The 22,181-nt window shown below is 44.7% G+C and overlaps 1 protein-coding gene across 4 annotated transcripts; it reads left to right on the plus strand.

Moving 5' to 3' along the window:
* Nucleotides 1-4,526: 4,526 nt before the first annotated feature.
* Nucleotides 4,527-16,852, plus strand: LOC106570599 (sodium/potassium-transporting ATPase subunit beta-1-interacting protein 1). 4 transcript variants are annotated; one of them, XM_014143057.2, is made up of 8 exons: nt 4,535-4,881; nt 5,148-5,483; nt 9,605-9,742; nt 11,443-11,532; nt 12,929-13,126; nt 14,391-14,451; nt 15,144-15,225; nt 15,790-16,852. In XM_014143057.2, exons 2-8 carry the CDS (start codon nt 5,430-5,432, stop codon nt 15,797-15,799), a joined length of 633 nt encoding a protein of 210 aa, XP_013998532.1. In that variant the 5' UTR covers nt 4,535-4,881; nt 5,148-5,429; the 3' UTR covers nt 15,800-16,852. The 4 variants fall into 4 exon arrangements, with proteins under 4 accessions (XP_013998533.1, XP_013998532.1, XP_013998531.1 ...); XM_014143058.2 differs by having other exon boundaries at nt 4,527-5,483; nt 15,144-15,229; XM_014143056.2 differs by having other exon boundaries at nt 4,535-5,483.
* The last annotated feature ends 5,329 nt before the right edge of the window (nt 16,853-22,181 follow it).

A 22,181-nucleotide genomic window follows, 5' to 3' on the forward strand; every position in this document is an offset into this window, starting at 1 on the left:
CCCGGCCACTAAGAGCGCCGCTTCTGGATGAGCATTTTCTTCTTTGCTTATGGCCTTATAGAGTTGGTTGAGTGAGGTCTTAGTGCCAGCATCGGTCTGTGGTAGTAAATAGACGGCTATGAATAATATAGATGAGAACTCTCTTGGTAGATAGTGTGGTCTACAGCTTATCATAAGGTACTCTACCTCAGGCGAGCAATACCTCAAGACTTCTTTAATATTAGACATCGCACACCAGCTGTTATTGACAAATAGAGACACACTCCCGCCCCTGGTCTTAGTAGACGTAGCTACTCTGTTCTGCCGGTTCATGAAAAATCCCGCCAGCTCTATATTATCCCTGTCGTCTTTCAGCTGTGACTCGGTGAAACATAAGATATTACAGTTTTTAATGTCCCGTTGGTAGGATAATCTTAATTGTAGGTCATCCATTTTATTTTCAAATGATTGCACGTTAGCCAGTAGAACGGATGGCAGTGGGAGTTTACTCGCTCGCCTACGGATTCTCAGAAGGCTACCCCATCTGCGCTCCCTTTTCCTCCGTCTTTTCTTCATTCAAATGACGGGGATTTGGGCCTGTTCCCAGGAAAGCAGTATATCCTTCTCGTCGGCCTCGTTAAAGGAAAAAGCTTCTTCCAGTTCGTTGTGAGTAATCGCTTTTCTGATGTCCAGAAGTGACGGTAGCAGCAACATTATGCACAAAATAAGTAACAAGCAATGCAAAAAAACTAACAAAATAGCACAGTTGGTTAGGAGCATGTAAACGTCAGCCATTCTCTTCGGCGCCGTCTTATCTCAATTTCAGTTTGTGAGAAAGCAAGCACTGAAAGTGTAGGGAGTCATTGTAACATCTAAATCACTGTGAAATATCTTTTCAATAACAAAAAATATTGCTTTTACAGCTGTTTGAAGCTGGTGGTCCAGTTACTTTCAGTTTTGGTTCACCCCAGGGGGTCAAAATCAAAAGTAACAGTCAGTATCTGGTGTGGCCACCAGCTGCATTAAGTACTGCAGTGCATCTCCTCTTCATGGATTGCACCAGATTTGCCAGTTCTTACTGTGAGATGTTACCCCACTCTTCCACCAAGGCACCTACAAGTTCCTGGACATTTTTGGGGGGAATGGCCCTAGCCCTCACCCTCTGATCCAACAGGTCCCAGACATTCTCAATGGGATTGAGATCCGGGCTCTTAGCTGGCCATGGCAGAACACTGACATTCCTGTCTTGCAGGAAATCACACACAGAACGAGCAGTATGGCTGGTGGCATTGTCATGCTGGAGGGTCATGTCAGGATGAGCCTGCAGGAAGGGTACCACATGAGGGAGGAGGATGTCTTCCCTGTAACGCACAGTGTTGAGATTGCCTGCAATGGCAACAAGCTCAGTCCGATGATGCTGTGACACACCGCCCCAGACTATGATGGACCCTCCACCTCCAAATCGATCCCGCTCCAGAGTACAGGCCTCAGTCTAACGCTCATTCCTTTGACGATAAACGTGAATCCGACCATCACCCCTGGTGAGACGAAACCATGACTCGTCAGTGAAGAGCACTTTTTGCCAGTCCTGTCTGGTCCAGCGACGGTGGGTTTGTGCCCATAGGCAACGTTGTTGCCTGTGATGTCTGGTGAGGACCTGCCTTACAACAAGCCCTCAGTCCAGCCTCTCTCAGCCTATTGCGGACAGACTGAGCACTGATGGAGGGATTGTGCGTTCCTGGTGTAACTCGAGCAGTTGATGTTGCCATCCTGTACCTGTCCCACAGGTGTGATGTTCAGATGTACCGATCCTGTGCAGGTGTTGTTACACGTGATCTGCCACTGCGAGGACGATCAGCTGTCCGTCCTGTCTCCCTGTAGCGCTGTCTTAGGTGTCTCACAGTTCGGACATTGCAATTTATTGCCCTGGCCACATCTGCAGTCCTCATGCCTCCTTGCAGCATGCCTAAGGCACGTTCACGCAGATGAGCAGGGACCCTGGGCATCTTTCTTTTGGTGTTTTTCAGAGTCCGAGCAAAAGTAGTCTTTTTGCGCATGTGAACGTGCTCTTCGTTCTTTTCCTTTGCTATTGAACATAGTAATCTCAGTCTGAAATGTTATTGTTTATTTAGATATTAGACAACCTGAGGATTAATAAAAAACATCGTTTGACTCATTTGGATGAACTCTGCTAGTAACTTTTTGGAATCCTTTGTATGCATGTTGAAGGACGGGATTATTGAATTCAATAGCGCCAACTAAACTGAGTTTTTGGGATATAAAGAAGGACTTTATCGAACAAAACGACCATTCATTGTGTAGCTGGGACCCTTGGGATTGTAAACAGAGTAAGATTTTCAAAAGTAAGTGATTTATTTTATCGCTATTTTGTGATTTTGTGTCGCCTGTGCTGGTTTGAAAATGATGTTGTTGTGGGGCGCTGTCCTCAGGCAATCGAATGCTATGCTTTCGCCGTAAAGCCTTTTTGAAATCTGAAAAAGCAGTTCGATTACCAAGATTCTAAGCTAAAGAATCATGTATGACACTTGTATTTTCATTCATGTTTAATATTACGATTTTGAATTTGGCACGCTCCGATTTCACCGGATGTTGTCGAATTTTATCCCGCTAGCGGGATCTCCTCTCTAATTAACGACCGTTCCACAGGTGCATGTTCATGTAATTGTTTATGGTTCATTGAACAAGCACGGGAAACAGTGTTTAAACCATTTACAATGAATATCTGTTAATTTGTAAAAATCCAAACAATTTATCTTTGAAAGACAGGGTCCTGAAAAAGGGACGTTTCTTTTTCTTTTGAGTTTATATTGACACTTTCTGAAATTATAATGCAAAAATAAAATCCTATTTGTAGAACCTTTTTAAGTGCCAAATAAAGTAACAGGGTTGACAATTTCTTCTGAAATCAGCCGTAAATCCCCTGTGTGACAGCGGGAATGGAAGATTGCAGGGTGCAATGGTGAGTGGCAAATAAATTCAAGCTTCACACAAAAAAATGGTATTGTTAAATAATTTCGAGCTTGTCTATTTATGGGTAACAGGGTTGATTGCCTTATGCTAAACTCACTCAGTTTTCCACAACATAAGACCAGAAAATTTGCCTGGCTAACCAAACTCATTGCGCCGCCACGCCCACAAACGTTTCTTCCCTGCAATCAAATCAAAGTTTATTTGTCACGTGCGCCGAATACAACAGGTATTAAATCTTACACTGAAATGCTTACTTACAAGCCCTTAACCAACAGTGCAATTTTTAAGTAAAAAAAAAATGGTATTCGGTGAACAATTTAGATAAGTAAGGAAATAAAAAAAACAACAGTGGTCATTGATGTGGTGTACTCCAATGAGTCTTCCCCAACGATTTGAACAACAAACACATTGTAAGCGTTCTGATTGGTCCAGAGCCAGAAGCCCATGGGTAAAGCAAGCCAAATGGCTGATGACCTTTGTTTTGTACAACAGCCCTCATCTAGATGTCACCACAAACGACTTGAAGGATTGCAGAGACTGAAGTATGTAGCAAACATGGAGCAGTGGAAGAATTCAGTTTGAGTCGTCGGGCATCCAGAAAACCAGCTCGCCTGCTTTTACACTATAATTTCACTGTTAGATGCTCAATGTTTATTTAAAAAAAACAAAATATATATTTCAAAAAGGAATAACTGGATTAAAACGAGAGTTCAGTTCACGTAACAGAGTTGACCTTAAAATGAGGGACATACTATAATGAATCACTAATCACATTAAAATAAATCTTCAGAAATTACTTTGTCAAAGCAACAAAATAACTAGGGCTTTACAATGATGGTGATAACTTGGAGAAATGTTGAAGTTAAGTGGGCTAGAATCTTCTTAGAAGTCACACAGGGACATGTCAAAATGCTGGATTTTTTAAATTCTCCATGTGGTCTATATCAAAGGACACTTAATTTAATATAACAGGCTTTTAAAAAAAACAATATTGCTGTCTATAATTTCTACTTAATATATCAAAGGAACGCACGCAAAAAGTACTCTTTGTGGAAAGACCCTGAAGCTGAATGTGTGTGTTTTGTAATACCCGTCTTTACTCTGAATGTGTTAGTACTTTGTATCCTTTAAAAAACAAACTGTGACACTCTTAAACACAGCCATACAACTAGGTATTTAAATAGCTATAAGGTTTTTGAGTTTTAAAATGTGCAATTTGGATTTAACTATCTAAGTAATACATTATTTAGATTGGTTTCATGCAACAACAACAAAAATATATATATATTTTTAAACACTAGCTGCCTACCATTATAGAGCATAGACCTAGATATTGTATTTGCTGTGACCTTTTTCAGTCTGGTATTATTCACAAACTTTTATTAGATTCGCAACGAGCCCCGTTTCTTTTGTCTGTCTGCTGAACCCCTCGCGCTCCTCTGTTCCGTTCGCCATGCGGTCGCGCGCACGCGGTCGGTATTATGCGGGACCGTGTTCGACTCCTTTTGAAATTACATTCTTCCTTCCTTCCTTCCTCCTCCGCTCTTCACCTTGAGGTTCTAATAGATTTGACAACGTTTTGAAAAGTAAAAACCAATCTAGTAGGATGACTTACTCTCACATATAATCCTGTAAGATCAGTGGTCGCCACAAGGAAGGACAGAAGGATGTTGATCGTTGTATCGGGATCACGGCCCAGTTCCGCTGAAACGGATAGAGGATTTGCGCTGCCGCGTGCCCGCGCCCGCCCCAGCAGGCACCACGGATTGTTGACAAAGACTCCGCGAGACGGAAAAGAGAGCCCGAGCTTTGGTTTTTAAGCCACCGGAGGACTACGGTTGAAGACACCGTCCGTTTTTCTTTTTTTTACGGAGAACGAGGAAAGGAGCGCGAGCGTCTTGAAAATCAACCGTGAGTCACAATGAATCGTTTTGTGTGTTTCAATTCCGTTTAATCAGCCCAGGCAGCTAGCTAGCTACCTCCATCGGGTCATTTCATTCCTCCCCTCCCCGTGTGATCCGTTATCATATGCTGCTCATTTCTACCAGTTAACCCGCGAGACTTGCCCGGTTATAATAGCTTTCCGTCTTTCTTTGTGTCTATGTCTCCCCCCTCCTTCAACCTGAAGGTGTGGCCGGCTCGAGGCGATTCGGTAATACTGTCTTTGCTTTAAACAGTTGTCGGACTGGCGCGTGAAGAACCCCCCCCCGGCGAACTACATGCACCTTTACATACCGACACCGACAGAATGATCACAGTGGGCCGGGATGGGTCGGTGTGATTAACGGCAGTCTCAAGGAGTCTTCCATACCTAGAAGAACCAGGAGGACCAGGTCCAGGCGTGGTTTGGCCGGGCATGGTGTGATCTGAGTCGGGCAGCCAGTCTGGGTCTGACCGGTGACCACCCGTCCTTTCCCCGGAGCCTGCGTGGCCCCAAGCCGCGTCCAGAGCCCTCCAAGATGGGGAAGTGTGACGGGAGAGTTACGCTGGTGGCGATATGTTCACTGCAGCTGGTGAGTGTTTGTTGCAGTGATGTGTGAATGGGAAAAGATGTGTGTGTGATGCTTATCCACAATAACCACTCTGTCCCGCTTCCCATCCCTCTCCCACTCACTGAATCTAAGAGGGAGAGAGAAAGATGGTCTGACTGAAAAACGTTTGAACTATTAACAGTGTGTCACATTATTGGCAACCACAGGACAAGTGTGTGGTGATCACTGTATTCTGGGAACCAATGCTTTGAAAGTAACAGCAGGAAAACAAGAGAGCGCTCTTCCTCTCATCTATATCCTGCTCTTCCTCTCATCTATATCCTGCTCTTCCTCTCATCTATATCCTGCTCTTCCTCTCATCTATATCCTGCTCTTCCTCTCATCTACATCCTGCTCTTCCTCTCATCTACATCCTGCTCTTCCTCTCATCTACATCCTGCTCTTCCTCTCATCTACATCCTGCTCTTCCTCTCATCTACATCCTGCTCTTCCTCTCATCTACATCCTGCTCTTCCTCTCATCTACGTCCTGCTCTTCCTCTCATCTACGTCCTGCTCTTCCTCTCATCTACGTCCTGCTCTTCCTCTCATCGACATCCTGCTCTTCCTCTCATCTACATCCTGCTCTTCCTCTCATCGACATCCTGCTCTTCCTCTCATCTATATCCTGCTCTTCCTCTCATCGACATCCTGCTCTTCCTCTCATCTATATCCTGCTCTTCCTCTCATCTATATCCTGCTCTTCCTCTCATCTATATCCTGCTCTTCCTCTCATCAACATCCTGCTCTTCCTCTCATCGACATCCTGCTCTTCCTCTCATCTACATCCTGCTCTTCCTCTCATCTACGTCCTGCTCTTCCTCTCATCTACGTCCTGCTCTTCCTCTCATCTACATCCTGCTCTTCCTCTCATCGACATCCTGCTCTTCCTCTCATCTATATCCTGCTCTTCCTCTCATCTATATCCTGCTCTTCCTCTCATCTACATCCTGCTCTTCCTCTCATCGACGTCCTGCTCTTCCTCTCATCGACATCCTGCTCTTCCTCTCATCGACATCCTGCTCTTCCTCTCATCTATATCCTGCTCTTCCTCTCATCTATATCCTGCTCTTCCTCTCATCTACATCCTGCTCTTCCTCTCATCTACATCCTGCTCTTCCTCTCATCTACATCCTGCTCTTCCTCTCATCGACATCCTGCTCTTCCTCTCATCTATATCCTGCTCTTCCTCTCATCTATATCCTGCTCTTCCTCTCATCTACATCCTGCTCTTCCTCTCATCTATATCCTGCTCTTCCTCTCATCGACATCCTGCTCTTCCTCTCATCTACATCCTGCTCTTCCTCTCATCTACGTCCTGCTCTTCCTCTCATCTACGTCCTGCTCTTCCTGCTCTTCCTCTCATCTATATCCTGCTCTTCCTCTCATCTATATCCTGCTCTTCCTGTCTTCCTGCTCTTCCTGCTCTTCCTCTCATCTACGTCCTGCTCTTCCTCTCATCTACATCCTGCTCTTCCTCTGATCTACATCCTGCTCTTCCTCTCATCTATATCCTGCTCTTCCTCTCATCTATATCCTGCTCTTCCTCTCATCTATATCCTGCTCTTCCTCTCATCTACATCCTGCTCTTCCTGTCTTCCTGCTCTTCCTGCTCTTCCTCTCATCTATATCCTGCTCTTCCTCTCATCTATATCCTGCTCTTCCTCTCATCTATATCCTGCTCTTCCTCTCATCTACGTCCTGCTCTTCCTCTCATCTACATCCTGCTCTTCCTCTCATCTATATCCTGCTCTTCCTCTCATCTATATCCTGCTCTTCCTCTCATCTACATCCTGCTCTTCCTGTCTTCCTGCTCTTCCTCTCATCTATATCCTGCTCTTCCTCTCATCTACATCCTGCTCTTCCTGTCTTCCTGTCTTCCTGCTCTTCCTCTCATCTATATCCTGCTCTTCCTCTCATCTATATCCTGCTCTTCCTGTCTTCCTGCTCTTCCTGCTTTTCCTCTCATCTACGTCCTGCTCTTCCTCTCATCTATATCCTGCTCTTCCTCTCATCTACGTCCTGCTCTTCCTCTCATCTACATACTGCTCTTCCTCTCATCTATATCCTGCTCTTCCTCTCATCTACATCCTGCTCTTCCTCTCATCTACGTCCTGCTCTTCCTCTCATCTACGTCCTGCTCTTCCTCTCATCTATATCCTGCTCTTCCTCTCATCTATATCCTGCTCTTCCTCTCATCTACATCCTGCTCTTCCTCTCATCTACATCCTGCTCTTCCTCTCATCTATATCCTGCTCTTCCTCTCATCTACGTCCTGTCTTCCTCTCATCTACGTCCTGCTCTTCCTCTCATCTATATCCTGCTCTTCCTCTCATCTATATCCTGCTCTTCCTCTCATCTACATCCTGCTCTTCCTCTCATCTATATCCTGCTCTTCCTCTCATCTATATCCTGCTCTTCCTCTCATCTACATCCTGCTCTTCCTCTCATCTATATCCTGCTCTTCCTCTCATCTATATCCTGCTCTTCCTCTCATCTACATCCTGCTCTTCCTCTCATCTATATCCTGCTCTTCCTCTCATCTATATCCTGCTCTTCCTCTCATCTACATCCTGCTCTTCCTCTCATCTACGTCCTGCTCTTCCTCTCATCTACGTCCTGCTCTTCCTCTCATCTACGTCCTGCTCTTCCTCTCATCTACGTCCTGCTCTTCCTCTCATCTACGTCCTGCTCTTCCTCTCATCTACGTCCTGCTCTTCCTCTCATCTACGTCCTGCTCTTCCTCTCATCTACGTCCTGCTCTTCCTCTCATCTATATCCTGCTCTTCCTCTCATCTACATCCTGCTCTTCCTCTCATCTACGTCCTGCTCTTCCTCTCATCTACGTCCTGCTCTTCCTCTCATCTACGTCCTGCTCTTCCTCTCATCTACGTCCTGCTCTTCCTCTCATCTACGTCCTGCTCTTCCTCTCATCTATGTCCTGCTCTTCCTCTCATCTATGTCCTGCTCTTCCTCTCATCTACGTCCTGCTCTTCCTCTCATCTACGTCCTGCTCTTCCTCTCATCTACGTCCTGCTCTTCCTCTCATCTACGTCCTGCTCTTCCTCTCATCTACGTCCTGCTCTTCCTCTCATCTATATCCTGCTCTTCCTCTCATCTACGTCCTGCTCTTCCTCTCATCTACGTCCTGCTCTTCCTCTCATCTATATCCTGCTCTTCCTCTCATCTACATACTGCTCTTCCTCTCATCTACGTCCTGCTCTTCCTCTCATCTATATCCTGCTCTTCCTCTCATCTACGTCCTGCTCTTCCTCTCATCTACGTCCTGCTCTTCCTCTCATCTACGTCCTGCTCTTCCTCTCATCTACGTCCTGTCTTCCTGTCTTCCTGTCTTCCTGTCTTCCTGCTACTCTTTGTCTATTTGGTCAAAACTTTTATTTCTGTTTCTTATTTTCTACTTTTTATTTTCTGTGTTTTTATTAGTGTGTGTGTGTGTGTGTGTGTGTGTGTGTGATATATTGTGTGGCAGTGGGTACAGCTTATTTTCTGTGTTTTTATTAGTGTGTGTGTGTGTGTGTGACAGTGGGTACAGCTGTGTGTGTGTGTGAGATATACTGTGTGACAGTGGGTACAGCTTATTTTCTGTGTTTTTATTAGTGTGTGTGTGTGACAGTGGGTACAGCTGTGTGTGTGTGTGTGTGATATACTGTGTGACAGTGGGTACAGCTTATTTTCTGTGTTTTTATTAGTGTGTGTAATTGTGATATACTGTGTGACAGTGGGTACAGCTGTGTGTGTGTGTGTGTGTGTGTGTGATATACTGTGTGACAGTGGGTACAGCTTATTTTCAGTAGTTTGGGGAGTTTGTGTTTTGGGGGGTAGTCCCTCGGCGGGTGCTCCTTGCAGTTTCCATGGAAACAACTGCAGCATACTGTGTGTGTGTGTGTGTGTGTGTGTGTGTGTGTGTGTGTGTGTGTGTGTGTGTGTGTGTGTGTGTGTGTGTGTGTGTGTGTGTGTGAGAGAGACAGTTGTTTCTTTGTGTGTCCCTGTGCATATCCCAGAGAGGGAGTGTTTGAATTTGCAACAATGTAATACCATAACGATCCCCTAGATGTATCTTGTGATATACGCGTGTGTGTATAGATGGCAGCGCTCCAGAGACAGGTGTTTGACTTCCTGGGTTACCAGTGGGCTCCTATCCTGGCCAACTTCCTCCACATCATGGCCGTCATACTGGGGATCTTTGGGACAGTGCAGTTCAGATCCCGCTACCTCATATTGGTGAGACACACACACACACACACACATACATATATATGTACATACATACATACATACATACATACATCAATCACACACACTAGAGGTTGACCGATTATGATTTTAACGGCGATACCGATTATTGGAGGACCAAAAACAGCCGATACTGATTAATCGGATGATTTTTCTATATAGATATATATTTAAATGACAATTACAACAGTACTGAAGGAACAATGAACACTTATTTTATTTTAACTTAATACATAAATAAAATCAATTTATTCTCAAATAAATAATGAAACATATTCAATTTGGTTTAAATAATGCAAAAACACAGTGTTGGAGAAGAAAGTAAAAGTGCAATATGTGCCATGTAAAAAAGCTAACGTTTAAGTTCCTTGCTCAGAACATGAGAACATATGAAAGCTGGTGGTTCCTTTTAACATGAGTCTTCAATATTCCCAGGTAAGAAGTTTTAGGTTGTAGTTATTATAGGAATTATAGGACTATTTCTCTCTATACGATTTGTATTTCATATACCTTTGACTATTGGATGTTCTTATAGGCACTTTAGTAATGCCAGCCTAATCTTGGGAGTTGATGGGCTTGAAGACATTAACAGCGCTGTGCATCCCAGCATTGCTAAGAGCTGCTGTTTGAATGAATGCTTACGAGCCTGCTGCTGCCTACCACCGCTCAGACTGCTTTATCAAATATCAATTCATATACTTAATATAATAAACACACAGAAATACGAGCGTTTTGTCATTAATATGGTCAAATCCGGAAACAAAACGTTTATTCTTTCAGTGAAATACGGAACCGTTCCATATTTTATCGAGCGGGTGGCATCCATAAGTCTAAATACTGCTGTTACATTGCACAACCTTCAATGTTATGTCATAATTATGGCAAATTCATTACGGTCTTTGTTAGGAAGAAATGGTCTTCACACAGTTCTCAACGAGCCAGACTGCTGCATATACCCTGACGCAATTTCCCTAGTTAATATTGCCTGCTAACCTGAATTTCTTTGAACATTTTTATTTATTTAATTTATTTCACCTTTATTTAACTAGGCAAGTCGGTTAAGAACAAATTCTTATTTTCAATGACAGATTTTTACCATGTCAGGTTGGGGATTCGATCTTGCAACCTTCCGGTTACTGGCCCTACACTCTAACCACTAGGCTACCTGCCGCCCCTACATATGCAGGTTTTAAAAAATATACCTGAGTATTGATTTTAAGAAAGGCATTGATGTTTATGGTTAGGTACATTATTGCAACGATTGTGCTTTTTTTCGCGAATGCGCTTTTGTTAAATCATCAAGTTGAAGTAGGCTGTGATTCGATGATAAATTAACAGGCACCGCATCGATTATATGCTACGTAGGACACGCTAGATAACTACACATGGTTGATGACATTACTAGTTTAACTAGTAATGTGAAGATTGGTTGTTTTTTTTATAAGATAAGTTTAATGCTAGCTAGCAACTTACCTTAGCTCCTTACTGCACTCGCCTAACAGGTGGTCAGCCTGCTACGCAGTCTCCTTGTGGATTGCAATGTAATCGGCCATAATCGGCATCCAAAAAGGCATACTACCGATTTGTTATGAAAATTTAAAATCGGCCCCAGTTAATCGGCCATGCCGATTAATCGGTCGACCTCTAATACACACACCCTAACCCCTCTTTGTCTCTGTGTATATCAGTATGCGGTGTGGTTAGTGCTGTGGGTGGGATGGAACTCCTTCATCATCTGTTTCTACCTTGAGGTGGGACACTTGTCTCAGGTAAGAGAGGTGTGTGTGTGTTTAACGTGTTTATCATATATTTGTGTTTATAACGTGTTTAAAATTGTAATTGTCACATGTGCCGATTACTGTAGACCTTACAGTGAAATGTTTACTTACAAGCACTTAACCAACAATGCAGTTTTAAGAGGAAGAAAAAGTATTTACTAAAATAAACTGGACCTAGACTTGGGCCCCTGTACCGTTTGCTGTAAGTAGCAGAGAGAACAGTCTATGACTAGGGTGGCTGGAGTCTTCGGCGATTTAAAACATTTTTTTTTAGGGCGTTCTTCTGACTTGCACTAACATCTGTAGTGCCTTGAGGCTGAGCAGTTGCCATACCAGGCGGTGATGCAACCAGTCAGGATGCTCTCGATGGTGCAGCTGTAGAACTTTTTTAGGATCTGAGGAGCCACGCCAAATGTTTTCAGTCTCCTGAGGGGGAATAGGTTTTGTCGTGCCCTCTTCACAACTGTCTTAGTGTGTTTGGACCATGATAGTTTGCTGGTGATGTGGATACCAAGGACCTTGAAGCTCTCAACCTGCTCCACTACAGCCCCGTTGATGTGAATGGGGGCGTGTTCGGCCCTCCTTTTCCTGTAGTCCACGATCAGCTCCTTTTGTCTTGCTCACATTGAGGAAGAGAGGTTGTTATCCTGTCACCACACTGCCAGGTCTCTGATCTCCCTATAGGCTGTCTCATCGTTGTCGGTGATCAGGCCTACCACTGTTGTCGTCGGCAAACTTAATGATGGTTTTGGAGTCATGCTTGACCATGCAGTCATGGGTGAACAGGGAGTACAGGAGGGGACTGAGCACACACCCCTGAGGGGCCCCCGTGTTGAGGATCAGCATGGCAGATGTTGTTACCTACCCTTACCACTTGGGGGGCTGCCAGTCAGGAAGTCCAGGATCCAGTTGCAGAGGGAGGTGTTTAGTCCCAGGGACCCTTAGTTTATTGACGAGCACTTCATGGCTACAAACGTGAGTGCTACGGGTCGGTAGTCATTTAGGCAGGTTACCTTAGTGTTCTTGGGCACAGGGACTATAGTGGTCTGCTTGAATGTTGAATGACATGTTGGTATTATAGACTCGGTCAGGGAGAGGTTGAAAATGTCTGAAGTCTCTTGCCAGTTGGTCCGCGTATACTCAGAGTACACGTCCTGGTAATCTGTCTGAATGTTGACCTGTTTTTAAAGGTCTTACTCACTTGCCTTCGAAGCGAGCAAAGAATTGATTTAGCTCGTCTGGTAGGCTCGTGTCACTGGGCAGCTCGCGGCTGTGCTTCCCTTTTTGTAGTCTGATTTACAACATGTTTATAATGTGTGTTTATGTATTGATGTGTTTATAACGTTTGTGTGTTCATAACATGTTTTTTTTCTAATTTGTGTGTTTGTGTGTGTAGGACAGGGACTTCCTGATGACGTTCAACACGTCGCTGCATCGGTCCTGGTGGATGGAGCACGGCCCTGGTTGCCTAGTAACGCCGGTGTTGGACTCCCGCATCGCCCCTGACGACCACCATGTCATCACCGTCTCCGGCTGTCTCCTTGACTACCAGTACATTGAGGTGCTGAGTGCCGCGCTCCAGGTCCTACTGGCTGTAAGTAACACACACACACACCAGGGTTTCCCTTAGGAAAATGTGGCACCAGCGACGTTTTAATTTGCAGGACACTTTGAGAAATTTTACCGTACCCATATGGCGTCCACCCACAATGCTTAGAATGACAGAAATTATATTTTGATTTATTGTAATTTATCTTAACAAAACAATGACGTGCTTCCTTCTTAACGAATTCCGATGCGCACTTTGAAGTTGTTTAGAATAACTGTCCATGTTTACTCTTCGTCAGCCAACAACACGAGTAATGTAGTGCGCGAGAAAGAAATATTCCAAACAGAGTCTGGGACAGTTGTGGGACGATACATCCCAAATTCATACCTCCAGTACATCAAAATACCTTTAATAAAGCATTGAGGCTGATGCAACTTATTTCTTCACATTATAGCTCCGTAGCAATGCACACGAGGCAGTAGGCTACGTCCCGAATGTCAAAAGCACACTGCACATGCGAGCGGGTTTCATGTGACGGAGATTAAAATATCTGTTGTAAATTTAAACAACTAGCATGGGTTGCTAATATGACTAGGATTGTGCCTTTGGCTACCGGACAGCGAAAGAAAGTTGATTTGATAACCAATAGAACGTAAGAGAAATAGGCTACTTGTTTCAACAGCGCATGGAAGTCTTTATAAAATAATTGCCTCTACGTTTAAAGGAAAGGATTTTGGCTCGGCTACTTTGAAACAAGGTAAGACATGGCTCATGTGAAGTAAAACACTCAGGTTTCACACAATTAAATATTTGATTTCAATCTGCATAGTGCCTCCAGCTCACATTGCAAAGTGTTGTGTGATGCACTAAAGCCTGCCGACCATTGCCTAAGCACTTGAATGGCGCATGGGAACCACGCTTAAATCACTAGTTGAGAAATATAAAATAGTATCTCTTTTTAATCGTAGCCATCAGAAACTTTTTTTTTCATGCGATTTGCATTTAGAATTGTTGTGCAATTATTAACCTAAAGACTTTATTTTTTAAGGATGACCGGTCAAATGTATTTCCATCAATGAACATGTTAAAAAGCATTACTTTGCAACGGGATTTAAAAAGAAAATTCTCCCGGCTGTCCGGTGCCAATGTTATTTATCAGCTTTTCATATATATATATATTTTTTTTTTATTGGCCTGAAGCTGGCTATTATCGACTAACAGAAACCCTGACACACACACACATACACACACACACACACACACACACACATACATGATACTAACCTTATTCTCTCTGTCTCTCCCTTAGCTCTTTGGCTTTGTGTATGCCTGCTATTTGAGCAAAGTCTTCCAGGATGACGAGGATAGCTGTGAGTGTTTTGCATTTGTCTGAGGGATCCATTTATCTCTTTATTCTTTAGTCTGTCTGGGTGGTCCGTCTGTCTGTCTGGGTGGTCCGTCTGTCTGTCTGGGTGGTCCGTCCTTCTGTCTGTCTGGGTGGTCCGTCCTTCTGTCTGTCTGGGTGTTCCGTCCGTCTGTCTGTCTGTCTGGGTGGTCCGTCCGTCTGTCTGTCTGGGTGGTCCGTCTGTCTGTCTGGGTGGTCCGGTCCGTCTGTCTGTCTGGGTGGTCCGTCCGTCTGTCTGGGTGGTCCGCCTGTCTGTCTGTCTGGGTGGTCCGTCCGTCTGTCTGTCTGGGTGGTCCGTCCGTCTGTCTGGGTGGTCCGTCTGTCTGTCTGGGTGGTCCGCCTGTCTGGGTGGTCCGCCTGTCTGTCTGTCTGGGTGGTCCGTCCGTTTGTCTGTCTGGGTGGTCCGTCCGTCTGTCTGTCTGGGTGGTCCGTCCGTCTGTCTGTCTGGGTGGTCCGTCTGTCTGTCTGTCTGGGTGGTCCGCCTGTCTGGGTGGTCCGCCTGTCTGTCTGTCTGGGTGGTCCGCCTGTCTGGGTGTTCCGTCCGTCTGTCTGGGTGTTCCGTCCGTCTGTCTGTCTGGGTGTTCCGTCCGTCTGTCTGTCTGGGTGTTGCGTCTGTCTGGGTGTTCTGCCTGCCTCTGATCTCTTTCTCTCTCTCAGTTGATTTCATTGGTGGCTTTGAATCCTATGGTTACCAGCCTCCTCAGAAGACCTCCCACCTCCAACTGCAGCCCCTCTACACGTAGGTAACCTCTAACGTTTCAACCTTAACCTCACAGTGACCTCTTACCCTTCCATTCCGCAGCGGTTCAGAACAGTTAGTGAACATATTATGACATTTTGTGACGTTTTTGTTCTAATTGGTCTTCAGCAAAGTTTTTTTTCGGCTGTTCGCGCACACAAGCCGAAGTCTCCGCCCCTTTGTCGTGATTGGTCAACAGTAGGGATTCTTAAATAAAGTGTTTGTTGTCATTCAACAAATGACATTGTTTTCATGCACATTTTTACCTTGAGAAATACTGCACCAAACATCTTAGTTAGATGTAAAATTGCACAACTAAGATCTCCTTGACAAAAACGTAAAAATGTATGACAGATTTATTGAGTTAGATTAATTCAGACTATTTTCAGGAAGTGTGTACTGGCTACGGCGTCTCACGATGGACAAACGTTTTTCACGCGAAGGTCTTTTAAGGGATTATGCGAGCACTCGTTTAGCCAAGTTCGGCGGAAGGCTTTAACAAAATATATATTATTTATTGTGTGACCTACTTTCTATTTGAACTGTATGATGTCTCTCTCTCAGGGCCGGGTAGGGGAAGGGGGCGCCCCCATCAGACCACACCACAGCCGTGAAGCTGAGACGTCTTGGGAACAGAGCACTCACTCTGCGTGTCACAGTACAACTGAAAGATGGACTCACCTGTGTGTGTATGTGTGTGGTAATCGAGGGTAAACTGACTGATACCCCTGAGGTGAATGTACAGAGGACAGGGTGGAACCAGCCATTCTATGGGGGGGGGGGGGGGGCACTGGGCGTGGTCACTTGTTAATGGACACGGAGGATATTGAGAGGACACTCTGCACCCGCTGGCTCTTTGCACTCCTAGGACCCTGTGTGTGTGTAGTTCTAAAGGACTAGCTGAATGACCTCTGAACTATTGTGGGAGGGGCCTCCAAAGTCACATGTTGTCATTTTAGAATGTGAGGTCATAATAGAACAATCGTACCCCCAATCCCAAGCTTGTCCCTAATTCTGTTGTGACAGGGTGACCCTGTGTACTCACAATCACAGCAAAAAAAGCAGAAGCGGTTTTGTCGCGATTGTGTGTACACTGGGTTAAGTGATCTGCTATGGACCAGTTTTAAGGATTGGGCTTTAGTGTCTCTGGGGAAAGTTGTGGGGATTCTGTGCATGTAAATATCCGGCTGATTGCTTTGTTTTTGGGGGTGGTGAGGGGGGTTTGCGTAGCCACGCCCCATTTACGTTTCTTCTCTCACCTTTTTCACGACCAAGAATGGTCCTTCATGACTTTAGAAATGCTTCCTCCCTCCTCCCTCACACCTTACTACCATTTCTTTCTTCTGTTATTCTCCCCCCCCCCCTCTACGCTTCATTCACTCCTTCCTTTCTTCTGTAAAGAATTCACTGGTCTGACCTGATGATATTAATGTAAGGAATACAAGGACACTGATTTATTTCACCACCATACAATAGGTCATTGTGCATTTCCAGGTCAGAAATGCCTGGCGGAGGACAGAGAAGGAGGGAGACTGTATTTCTGAAGTGGTTTCCTGGGTAAGACCTGTGTGTTTAGGAGACATTGGGAAGGGGGTTGGGGAAATAAATAAACTGTTTTTAAATTAAATCAGCCCTATGTTTTCTGCACACACACACCTTTGGACAAATTGATGTAAGTATGAATTTAGCCTTGCATTGCATGGTAGACCGTGCTGCATATAGTCATTTCTAATGACAGACTGATAAATTATTTTTGTGACTACTATTCATTGAAGTTCAGTAATTTAGCAGAGGTTCATATCCAGAGCAACTTTCAGGACCAATTGGGGTTAAGTGCCTTGCTCAAGGACACATTTTTCACCTAGTCGGTTCGGGGATTCACACTAGCGACCTTTTCAGTTGGTGGCCCACTGCTCTTTACTGTGACCCAACCCCTCTTAACCGAAAGGTTGTAAGTTCAAATTCCAGAGCTGACAAGGTACAAATCTGTCGTTCTGCCCCTGAACAGGCAGTTAACCCACTGTTCCTAGGCCGTCGTTGAAAATAAGAATTTGTTCTTAACTGACTTGCCTAGTTAAATAAAGGTAAAATAAAAAAAGTATTCCCTGTACACATTTTTAGGTATGGACAGAATGTTCAGAGAATTATGGTAATAGGGTCCAGCTGCAGCCATGGCAACATGCTGACTGCTGAGCACAGAGGGTGTTCATGAGGCTGGATCTGGATGATAAACCGCACACGAGGGGGTACTCCGGGCAGAGCAAAATTCATTTGATGGTACCAACAATGGTACCATCAAACATTTTTTTAGGAAACACTGCTGTGGACCGGTGCATTGTGAACCAACTAACAGCCAGTGTGAAAAGGGCAGGGCGGTAGCAGCAGGTAACCTAACGGTTACTAGTCCAACGCTCTAACCACTAGGCTACGCTGCCGCCCCATAACGAACTGTCCACACACTTCCCCTAACCAGTGTTAAAGAGACCACTATAGTCTTTATTATGAATGTATTTCAGATTATTAGTGTATTTTTGCCCAATGTGAGAGAACAGCGCATGTCAACAGAAGAGCCACACATATGTATATAACAAAGGGACTGGTGTAAGACCCAATGAACCGCACTCTCTCTTCTCATCCGTTCCCATGATGCAGCGCGTCTGCCCGTCGCTGCTCCTCTCCGAGCCGCCATGTTGTCGGAATGAAAGCCTGGAAATCTGGATAGAGAACCGGGGCTGAAATCTTCGACCATCCGCCCTCTCCGCCTGTAAGTAGCCCTCACCCGGGGGCACAGTGTGCCTCTAGCCGCCTCAAACTACACATCGCCCGATGTATTGCCTTTACCGGACCGTAACGATAGTTTTGTGGGTTTATTTTAACAGCTGTGTTGTTTCCTCCCTCCCCTGCCGCCTCCGGTTGTTGCCGTCTTCCGCTCTAGCCAGACAGCTAGGGCCTTTGTTAGCTAGCTAGCTAACACCCGCGTCATGGAGACCACGGAAGACGTGTTAGTAACGGGTCACCGGTGTGTGTTACCGGTAGAGGATACCGGGGGCTAGTTGCTCTGGTCGCTGGCTTGGAGGTCGGGTATTGTTTGTTGGTAGACTTGGGTAGTTAGTTACTGGAACCAGTTCCGTGGTTCGGCATCAATACATGCCAATTAAGCTAACTAGCGAACACTCCAGTACATGGATAATGTAATTACCTAGTTGTATGTCAACTAGACAAACACACATTTACTTACGTCCATTTTCATGTCTAATTGGCCTCTATTTGTTTAGTTAGCTTGGATGAGTTGTGCCTCGGCGACTGACTTATCTAGCTGACACACAAAACTACCTTCCGTTTTTATTGTTCTGGTCCAGGTGGACAGGACAGTAGTTCGCGGTGATAATCGACCCACGGTATTAAAATAATGATTATTAACCTAGTTATGGGCAACAATGCTATTTCCGGCTGGCGAGCGAGACTGCTCGCTAACGTTACTGATTTCCGGGTGTTATCAAATAGGTTACGTTACCTAGTTATGATGGTATACACCGCTGAGAAATGAATGGCTGTTTGTTTTCTGCTTGTATTGAATAACATATTTTCAGACCCAAATACACCGGAAGTATTTGTTTTTGCTTGTAAGTGGTTGTCTGGATGGCAGGAGCTAGCTGGCTGGCTAACTAACATTGCCTGTAGAGGGGGGGTGCTTGTTATGGCATAACTCTATGCATGGAGGCCAGGGTGGGTATTTTATATTTGGCCTATTTCACACATGCAGAAGTGTGTATTATATGCATGTGAAAATGGAAAACTCTTTTTTTTTTTATATATATATATATATATATATATATATATATATATATATTAGCATGTCCCATCTCCCCCAGAGGCACCCCCGGCCAGGGTCAACCATTTATTAATAGCGACCCTGGAACAATTAGGATTGTGTATGTACACATTTCTGGGCCACGATGGATGTGTGTGTGCAGATCACTGCACCTGTGCATAGCCCATCTATAATTTAGCCCAAATAACTACCTCTTCCCCTCCTTTATTTATTTATTTTGCTCCTTTGCACCCCGGTATTTCTATCTCTACTTTGCACTTTCCTCTACTACAAATCTACCATTCCAGTGTTTTACTTGCTATATTGTATTTACTTCGCCACCATGGCCTTTTTGCCTTAACCTCCCTTATCTCACCTCATTTGCTCACATTGTATTTAGACTTATTTTTCTACTGTTTTATTGACTGTATGTTTGTTTTACTCCATGTGTAACTCTGTTGTTGTATGTGTCGAACTGCTTTGCTTTATCTTGGCCAGGTTGCAATTGTAAATGAGAACTTGTTCTCAACTTGCCTACCTGGTTAAATAAAGGTGAAATAATATTAAATAAAGTGTGTGAGGTAGAGAGATTCAGGCTATATTTTCCAAATACTTTTGTGGCTTCCTGCCCATCGGAGGTTGGTGGGGTTGAACACTAAATAAAACATAGAACAGACCACCTGGTTGTCTTGAACATTGCTTTATTGACTGAACACACCCCTCGTCTGTTGAGTGGGTGGAATTCACATCACCTGGCTGGGCCACATTCAGCAGGGCACAATGTTGTGTTTATGTTCCAGATAGAAATGTCATGAGTTAAACTGATATGATTTATTTTCAGCAAGTCAGAGAAGCATGTTTACGGTCAGATGCCAAGCAGATGTCATATCAGTTGCCATACCCAGGCGGTTTGCAACCAGTCAGGATGCTCTCGATGGTGCAGCTTTAGGACCTTTTGAGGATCTGGGGGCCCATACCAAATCTTTTTAGTCTCCTGGGGTGGGAAAGGTTTTGTCGTGCCCTCTTCACTTCTGTCTTGGTATGTTTTGGACCATGATAGTTCGTTGGTGATGTGGACACCAAGGAACTTGAAACTCTCGACCCGCTCCACTACAGCCCTGTCAATGTTAATACACCTTTATATCAACAAGGAACACACTGAGACCAATGTCTCTTTTACAGCTGGCCCCTGTGTATACATGTTTACACATACAGTTTAGGTACAATGATTTAAAACTAAACAAGACAAACAAAACGATCACAGATAACACAAAAAAATACAGCAACAGATTACATTTACACACAGGTTATTCTACTAACAGCACAAGAACTTGCATTACCCGAAACAGTTACAAGCAATACAAAAAAAAAAATCCTCCAATAAATATTTAAAATGAGCAAGGGGGACAAGAGTCTGAAGTTGAAGTTTAGTCTGCAGGCTATTCCATAGGCAAGGAGCGTAACAGGAAAAGGCATCCACACCCAACTGTGGAAATCGCATGGGCCTCAAGTGTAATCCATGCTTGAGACCTGGTTTTAGGAATTATAATATTGATGAGTGATGATAAATAAGAAGGTAGCCTATTTAGAAGTGCTTTATAGACAAACACGAGAGCATGTTGTTCTCGTCTCACGGACAGCGAAGTCCAACCCACATTTTGATATAAAACACAGTGGTGAGTTCTGTAGCTAGCACCCGTAATAAACCTAAGTACGAAATGATAAGTAGCATCCAGCGATTTAAGTGTTGATGCCGTAGCATGCATGTAGATAATATCCCCATAATGTGTAACAGACATAAAAGTAGCTTGCACAATTTGTCTTCTATTTGTAGAGGACAAACACGTCCTGTTTCTATAGAGGAAGCCTAGCTTGGTTTTTAGCCATTTACAAAGATTTTATAATGGGGCCCTGTTCGGCCCTTTTCCTGTAGTCCACGATCTGCTCCTTTGTCTTGCTCACATTGAGGGAGAGGTTGTTGTCCTGGCACCACACTGCCAGTTCTCTGACCTCCTCCGTACAGGCTGTCTCATCGTTGTCGGTAATCAGACCTACGACATTGTGTCGTCAGCAAACTTAATGATGGTGTTTGGAGTTGTGTATGGCCACGCAGTCGTGGGTGAACAGGGAGTACAGGACGGGACTAAGTACACACCCCTGAGGGGCCCCAGTGTTAAGGATCAGTGTGGCGGACATGTTGTTGCCTACTCTTTACCACCTGGGGGCGGCCCGTCAGGATGTCCAGGATTCAGTTGCAGAGGGAGGTGTTTAGTCCCAGAGTCCTTAGCTTAGTGTTGAGCTTTGTGGGTACTATGGTGTTGAACGCTGAGCTGTAGTCGATGAACAGCATTCTCACATAGGTGTTCCTTTTGTCCAGGTGAGAGAGGGCGGTGTGGATTGAGTTGAGATTGCGTCATCTGTGGATCTGTTGGGGCGGTATGCGAATTAGTGGGTCTAGGGTGTCCGGGAGGATGCTGTTGATGTGAGCCATGACCAGACTTTCAAAGCACTTCATGGCTACCGACGTGAGTGCCACGGGGAGGTATTCATTTAGGCAGGTTACCTTCGCTTCCTTGGGCACAGGGACTATGGTGGTCGGCTTGAAACATGTAGGTATTACAGACTCGGTCAGGAAGAGGTTGAAAATGTCAGTGAAAACACTTGACAGTTGGTCTGCGCGTTCTTTGAGTGCACGTCCTGGTAATCCGTCTGGCCCAGCTGCTTTGTGAATGTTGACCTGTTTAAAGGTTTTGTTCACGTCGGCTACCGAGAGCATTCAGACGCAGTCATCCAGACCAGCTGGTGCTCTTGTGCATGTTTCAGTGTTGCTTGCATCGAAGCGAGCATAAAAGGCATTTAGCTCATCTGGTAGGCTCGCGTCACTGGGCAGCTCGCGTCTGGGTTTCCCTTTGTAGTCCTTAATAGTTTTCAAGCCCTGCCACATCCGACGAGCGTCAGAGCCGGTGTAGTAGGATTCAATCATAATCCTGTATTGACGCTTTGCTTGTTTGATGGTTCGTCTGAGGGCATAGTGGGATTTCTTATAAGCGTGGAAGTGGATCTCAACTTGTTCTCAACTGGCCTACCTGGTTAAATAAAGGTGAAATATATATATATTTTTTAATGCGTCCATATGGCAGTGGGC

The sequence above is a fragment of the Salmo salar genome, chromosome ssa14, assembly GCF_905237065.1.
Source record: "Salmo salar chromosome ssa14, Ssal_v3.1, whole genome shotgun sequence".
Lineage (NCBI taxonomy): Eukaryota > Metazoa > Chordata > Actinopteri > Salmoniformes > Salmonidae > Salmo > Salmo salar.

Excerpts from the sequence above, each read along its gene's own strand:
- LOC106570599 (XM_014143056.2), top strand. The coding sequence starts at position 5,430 with ATGGGGAAGTGTGACGGGAGAGTTACGCTGGTGGCGATATGTTCACTG. Across the intron at positions 5,484-9,604 it reads CGATATGTTCACTGCAGCTG|ATGGCAGCGCTCCAGAGACA; the intron begins GTGAGTGTTTGT and ends GTGTGTGTATAG. Across the intron at positions 13,127-14,390 it reads CGCTCCAGGTCCTACTGGCT|CTCTTTGGCTTTGTGTATGC; the intron begins GTAAGTAACACA and ends TCTCTCCCTTAG.